Raw genomic sequence first — 7,629 nt, 5'->3', positions numbered from 1 at the left:
TGGGTTCCAATGGAGGCCCTCTTCCCGGTTGCAGACTGCAGCATCACACTGTGTCCTCACGTGATGGAATGGGGTTTGGGAGCTGTCTGGGGTCTCTTTTATAAGAGCACTAATCCCAAACACAAGGGCCGCACCCTTTTGACCTAATCTCCTCTTAAAAACCCCACCTCATAATACCATCGCCTTGGGGGTTAGGATTTCAACTCATGAATTTTGGGGGTTACAAATGTTCAGATTATGATGGCCACCTACACCCTACAAAGCTGGGCTGAGGTTTTATTAGGTAACATATGGTGTGGCATATAGTACATTCTGAATAAATACTTCCTCTCTCCCTAATTCCCAAATCAGTATTCCAGGATAAACTTCTAGGTTTACACTCTCATCATAAGAAGAAAAGATTGACTACTGCATTTGTTATCTTCAATTCTTGTAGATTCTTGTAGAAGAACAAATGAGCAATGCTTTATTTATTTGCAATTTTAGGACAAATTAAGGCCACAGCCTTCTGAATGATTTAAGATCAATAAATATCATTTAAAACTACTTTCTCAATGACCAATGGTCCTGTCTCAGTCAAGGATCTGCCAACATTTTATTCAACAAAGCTACAAAATATGACAACTATTGATAACTGGTTTGGAAACTTAAACAATATTAGGGTACAAAGTTAATACTATCTCCATAATTACTAGCAAAACTACTTAGCTTTCTGACTATTAAACTACTCCCAAATTTTAGTTTACAAACAGTACTGAAAACTTACTAAAATTGTATTGCCTGCTGGGATTATAGATTTCAAGTAAAATTACCATGTTATCTGAAATCTAGACTTAACAGGCTCAACTAAGAGTTTCTTGGTCTCTCTGGAGTTCGTCCAGCTTTCAGAGTTTGAAGGGAAGGTACATTTGTTTGTCATTAAGTACTTGAAGTTCATAACGTTGAAGAAAGGAGTTTTATAAACTCTTCATATCAAATTGACATAATACCTGAAAATGCCTCATGGAATAGCAAACATGGATTTGTGACTGATAGGATTTCCTACTAGAATTGTTGTAATCTCTGTCTCCTAAAAAATACACATTTTAAAATGATCTGAAGCACAGCCAGATAGGAGATGTAGATGTACTACTATACTGAGATACCATCAAAATGTACATTCCATGCAGCTGATGCTTTAAAAGAAGAAAGGCAAACTGAATTTAAATACTGTCTATAAAAGTCACTATTAATATCATGAGACTGGTTTAATCAGTTAAAAGTAACAAAAAATCAGTTTAATAAAATTTCATATGAAAATTAATTTAATGCTTTTAGGGTTGAATTTTTTAATCTAAAGTATTAAAGTAAACATAAAAACCTTATTGTGAGAAAGACTGCAGGCAATAAAACAGTCTGGGTAATTTTTTTAAATGTCTTGTATTATATTAATTAAGTTTATATTATTTTAAGGAAAGAAATGTTAAACACACAGTTATGATTCTTTTCACACAGTCTATAGTGGTGTGTAACAGGCAGGGACAGGCTACAACTCGTGGGCCAAATCTGGCTACCAACTGCTTTGGTCAATAAAGCTTTATTGGAACACAGCCATGCCCATTCATACACACGGTCTGAGGTTATGTTGGCTAGAGTTGAATAGTTGCAACAGGAACTGTATGGTGTTCTGTAGGCTGAAAAATGGTTTTAAATAAAATGAATGGTAAAATGGTTATTAAAAAAAATCCTTAAGTACACTGATTTCAAAGTCTCAGTTACAGTATTTAGACATATTTTCTTTAGGATTTCTTTCAAACTGCTAAAAAGCCACAGAAAGTACATCTTCTGAATCAGATATTTAAAATGTTTCTGATGAAGTTATTAAAATTGAAGTTCAGAAATATTAATATTTAGAGGTAAATAACTTACAGTTGTAAATCTTACTGTTTAGCAGTAATGAGGTTCCTTAAATGAGACTGAGCCGTAGGGTGGGCTTGTAACTATAATTAGCTGAAGCAGGACTTTCCAACAGGCTTTGTCAACACAAAGAAACCTGAATATTAGTAAGCACGGCAGTGTGGTTTTCAAGCCACACCTCACACAAGTTTCCTCTACCTCTTGTAGCTGCAAACTTAAAAAAGCCTGAAGGTCAAAGCCAGACAGACATATCTTGTCACTGAACGTGCTGACCACGACTGATACGAGTTGAGTTTACTTCTTCCACTAAAACCATGGAGGAAAAACAAACTCCAAACCAAAGGCAATCACTGTAACCATCCTAAGAGGAAACAGAAGAGAGAAATAAAGACACAAGTGGTTTAACTCAACGATCAGCCCAGACCCCAATTTCACTAGAAGCCTATTTTGGAGTCACATATTCGAACTGCTGCATCAAGAAGGTTGTAACAGAAAAGAAGTGCATGTGAAAGTGGCGTCCAGCCAATACGCAAAACGAGAGTGGCCTGAGACAACCACAAAATCACCAGGCTACTGACAGCTGGGGAACCTCCACAGCTAGCACCTCAACTGCAAAGGGACCTCCCAGGTTTGAGATGAAAAAATACACTTGGACCTGTAATTGAATTAGACAAGCCTCCTTGCACAGAGCACCCTGTCGGTCACCAGGATACAAAGCAAACGCCGGGTTATCAGAAGTGCATTTATCAGCCACAGTGATTTATTGAGTGCTTTAATAATACAAGTGTACATCAACTGATCCACAGTCAAAAGTGGCAGGTCCCTAAGAAATTTACAAGCACTTGAAGTAAATCGAAATACATATTATTTTGTTCAATCCGGCCGCCTTCGGTGTGGGGACAGAAGGCTAGTGATAAACAGAGTCTTCAGTAGTGCACAGTGATTCTGATTGAAGCGTTTGTACAAAACCTGGTTCCCAGTAGCATGCACCCACCGATAAAGACTTCAGTACAAAAAAATTAACCCTAAGCGCTACATGGAAGTAGAAACGAGATAGAATTCTGAATTCGTGTCTTCCCGAAGTTCACAGAAAAGGAAGAAGGATCAAAAGAAAATGGACAATAAGGAACAAAACCACACAGGAATACGATGCTTGTATAAGAAAGCTCTTATTATTACAGATCCGACATTGTTTGCACTGAAAACCAAAGTTCCCATCCACGTAGAGGGGGGATTTAAAAAAAAAAAAAAAGACCAGATCTTTCAAGTTAATGGAAATTAAAAAGGGAATAAAACAGGAAGGGGTGGGGAGCAAAGGAACAGGAGTGGGGATGGATGACGCTCCATGGCAAGACGGTTCCCAAGGTAGCCAACCCGGCGGGGCGGCGCCGGCGGGCGCGCTGAGCTGCGGCCGGCGCTATGTGGCGTAGCGCTTGGTCCACTGCCGGGCCATCCGGTCGTGCTCCGCCCTGTTGGTCATGTACTGTGTGGCGATGCTGCCGACCAGCGGGTCAGCTGCAAAGGAAGCAGAGGCAGGTCAGTCGGGCCAGCGCTCGGCCCCCCGGAGCCGGGGACACCGGGTGTCGGGGCGCGGGCGAAAGGCCGGAGGCCGCGTCCTGCCCGGAGCAGGGCCGCCCGCCCCGGACCGCATCTCGGCCCCGCCGCCCCGGCCCCTCGTCACGGGTCCGGACAAGGCTCCCCGGCCCCCAGCAGGCAGACACCGGCCGCCGTCCCCCGTGGTTTTCAGGCGGCGTTCCCTTCCCGAGCAGACGCGAGTCGGGGGAGCCAGGTCTCCACCCTGGTTACTGCTGGGGCTGGGCAGCAGTGAGTGAGTGAGTGGGCAACACCGCCCCTCTGGATTTGGGAATTACCGAGCCGTGTGTGTGTGTGCGTGTGTGGCTCAGCCGTGTTCCACTCTTCGCAATCCTATGAACGGTAGCCCACCAGGCTCCTCTGTCCATGGGATTCTCCAGGCAAGAATACTGGAGTGGGTTGCCATGCCCTCTTCCAGGGGATCTTCCTGACCCAGCGATCGAACCTGAGGCTCCTGTGTCTCCTGCATGGGCAGGTGGCTTCTTTAAGGCCTGAGTCACCAGGGAAGCCCTTATCAAAGTCATAGGGTTCTCTGTTACAAAAATAGCGATGGACGTTACTCACAGCTGACACTCACAGACTCAACCACCTCCCCAAGCTTGAACATACTGGGGCTGCCACCGGAGGAAGCCTCAGCCTCCGGAGGGGGTCGCCAGGCCTGGAGCTGGAGCCCCCCTTCTCCCTGCAGGCCTCCCGGGAGCCTCCTCCACCCAGACAGGATCCAGGGCTAATGAAGACAACTCAGAGCAACTAAAAAAACGTCCTTTAGGTTTCTGGAGATCCCAGAAGGAACTGGTTTCCATCCACTCTTTAATTTCCCTTTGAGGTTTAGTTCCTGTATTTTTGGTTGAGAATCTGTGTGTATTAGAGCAAGGGGATAAGAAAGAACCAAAAGTGAAAAGGGGGGGGGAAATGAGCAAAAGTTGATAATACCAAAAAAAAAAAAAATAAGTAAAGAAGATGGCAGTGTGCCTGTGGTCTAAGGCCACCTCATAACTTGAGCAAAAGCCCGAGGACGACTTTCACTGCCACAGCTTCTCAACACTCAGAGTGTAACGGAAGCACCACCTTTTCAGGGTCTGTGGAGCCTGACGGTAACAGCGTCTGAAAGTCCTCCCAACAAACCCCTGCTTTTTAAAAATTTCGTTCCAGTTCTAACAGTACTAATGCACCATTTTTACGGGGTTGTTTTCTCCTTGGGGCCTCACCTAGTGAGGTGTGGGGTGTTAGCTCCCCCACCGGGGACTGAGCCCGCGTCCCCTGCAATGGAAGCACAGTGCTAACCACTGGGCCGCCAGGGAAGTCCCAAGACTTTGCTTAAGCTTTCACGAACTTCCCTTAAGTTTTCTCGGATTTGCGCTAAGCCTGTTAAAATTATTCTAGCCAGAGACCAGTTTCTTACATTCACTCATATCACAAACCATTAACAGATGACCCAGTCACGGGTTTGTTACGAACGTCTGCCTCTCCGCCGGCTCTTTGTGACTCTTGACTTTCACTTGCCTAAAGGGTGAAACTCATCACCTCAACCAGCCCAGCCAGGGTTCAAGATGATTTAGACCAGCAGTACCAAATGGAGACACAAAATATCTGGGATTGGCCAGATACCTTCTTAAAAAATGCTGTCTTTCAGTTCAGACTAAAGTAATGACTTTATTAGAGTCTAAAAAGGGCCAAAGAGAGGTCTGAGTCCCATTTCTGTACCTTTGAAACAAATCATCTAGTTCCAGTTTCGGGAAGGCAAAGAACTTGGGCACCCTGTACAGAGCTTAGGTCTACATCAGTCAAGCCGGCTATTTGGTTAAATACACTCAACGTGAGAGACGTACATGAAAGAGCCATCTGAGCTTCCTAACGTAACTGGTCAAGGCAAAGGACTGGCTTAAGTCAGAAGAATGAGCAGTGATATTAATGCTCTAATGCTAATGTACCCACATGGAGGGTGGGCTAACGGGCAGCAAGAGTCCGCTGCTCCACCACAAAGGGAGAGGGAGGCAGGTGAAGGGTGAGGAACGGGCAGCTCAGGGGTGGGGAAAAGCATTCAGACTATTTCAGCAGGGGCCGAGGAGGAAAACACCTCAGAGATACGTTAGGGTGCCGAGAAAACGCCCACACACTGTGCAGACTTCTTTTTGTACGCTTAAATGAATAGCAGTAAATTCCTTCATCTCGTCTTTTTTTTTCCCTTCACCTTTTCAAGCTCAGTTTTAAAGAGAGAAATATTTTTCCATCTGCAAAATTATACATGCTAAATATAAAAACAACAATAATTTACAAAGCCACCTCACACAATACATAAGACAGAAAGTTAAGTGAAAACTGGCTGCAAATTCACTGAAAAAAGCACTGTTAATACTTTGACTTACATCTTTCCAGACTTCTAAACACACAAGGGAAAAAAAAAAAAGGTCAGTCTGCTTTTGCAACCTTTAAAAAAACTCATTATATGGTGAATAACTTTCTGTATCAGGAATTACATCCTACCTCATCATTTTTATTTTTTTAAATTCAAGTGTAACTGACATGTCACTATTACTATATTAGGTTCAGGTGTACAACACAGTAATTTAATATTTTTATAGATTATACTCCATACAAAGTTATTATATTCCCTGTGCATCATCTTATTTTTTATTTAATTTTTGTAAAATTTTAAAAGGCATTAATTAATTAATTCTTTTATTTGTGGCTTCACTGGGTCTTCACTGCTGTGTGCAGACTTTCTCCAGTTGCAGGGAGTGGGGCTTGCTCTCCGCTGCAGCGGGCAGGCTTCTCACTGCGGTGGCTCCTCTTGTTGCCGGGCGCAGGTTCTAGCACTGGGCTCAGCAGTCATGGCCCTGGGCTCTAGAGGACAGGCTCAGGGGTTGTGGCGCTCAGGCTTAGCTGCTCAGCAGCATGTGGGATCCTCCCAGACCAGGGATGGAACCTGTGTGTCTCCTCTGTTGGCAGGATGATTCTTAACCACTGAGCCACCAGGGAAGTCCGCAACATTTAAAATATTAATCTGAATTAATAATCAATTTCCTGCTTAGAGATAGAGATATATGGGTTCTTTCCACCTTTTTTTTTTTTTGCTTAATAAACAATGCTGTGAAGAATATTATTGGGGGTGCATCTTTGTAAATTTATGCAAATCTTGAAAGTATTAATGAAGGAATAAAAGTATAAAATGAAATTTTAAAATCACGTGTTATCAAATAGTTCAATGCTAGAATATTTTGCTGAATAGAAGACAGTTAAGACTACAAGTAACCAAATGAAACTAGACAATAAATGTGTGTCCAATGAGTACTGCAGTGAATTTGGAGGAATGAGATACTCCTTCTACAGTATATTTATAATCATGACCTGAAGAAAGGTTGACTCTTGCTGTAGGTTTCATATTTCATGGACAGAGCTACACCAGGGATAAAATAACAGTCTCCAAACATAAACTACTCAACCTTATTTCTCTATCAATTCCTTTCTACAATAGAAGGAAAATTTCCCCATCATTTTGGCTTCTAGATTGTTACTGCTTTCCCAAGTCTTTATCAGTCTCTGAGATGACCACGTCAGTCTTCCTCTCTACTAAAGAAAAACCCCAAAGTTCATCCATGAGTAAGTAACGTGAAACTTAAGTCTCCTGCATTGTCTGCTCTCTTTCATTCACTATTTGTCTGAATTTCTGAAAAGAGGAGCTTGTTCACACTTGGCTCGGCTCACAGCACAGAGTGAGGAGATTGTAAGCCCTCGATTCTCCTAACCGGCAGTGTGGTGTGTATGCGGGTCCCCGTACAGGATTCACGGTGTGGTCAACGGAAAAAAAGCACGGGGGTGGGAGCAGGGAACGCGTATCCCCCAGCGACCGGATCCCTACACCGCATCCCCTCGCCTGTGTATAAAGATCCCGCCACGGCTGTTTTTGCCGGCACAATGCAAGCAGTGAAACAGGAGCCTGCGTGGAAGCTGAGACGGAAATCCCTCGTGATGGGAGCCACCCTTCTTTTTGCTTCTCCTCTACTTCCTGGCCTCACCTCGCCTCCCCGCAGGGCCAGGCGCAGAGGGCGGCTCAGGGAAAGCTGGGGGCCGAGCCACGCGCGCGGTTCTGCCGACGTGAGTGCACGGGGGTCTGTAAGGGGCTCCCCTTTCTGGGGACTG

At 44.0% G+C, this 7,629-nt stretch overlaps 1 protein-coding gene across 3 annotated transcripts in view; it reads right to left on the bottom strand.

Moving 5' to 3' along the window:
- Nucleotides 1-3,049: 3,049 nt before the first annotated feature.
- Nucleotides 3,050-7,629, bottom strand: part of LOC145517812 (ubiquitin-conjugating enzyme E2 E2) — a 362,107-nt gene continuing 357,527 nt past the window's right edge. For all 3 annotated transcript variants that reach the window (XM_081520991.1, XM_081520989.1, XM_081520990.1), the window contains one exon: nt 3,050-3,411. In XM_081520991.1, the coding sequence (XP_081377117.1) occupies nt 3,314-3,411 (98 nt within the window). In that variant the 3' untranslated portion in view covers nt 3,050-3,313. The remainder of the gene's footprint in view (nt 3,412-7,629) is intronic.

This window comes from Giraffa tippelskirchi, chromosome 8 (assembly GCF_054371585.1).
Source record: "Giraffa tippelskirchi isolate mGirTip1 chromosome 8, T2T-mGirTip1v1.2.pri, whole genome shotgun sequence".
NCBI lineage: Eukaryota > Metazoa > Chordata > Mammalia > Artiodactyla > Giraffidae > Giraffa > Giraffa tippelskirchi.
The sequence above is the reverse complement of the archived record's forward strand: the minus strand, read 5'-3'. Positions and strand labels throughout refer to the sequence as shown.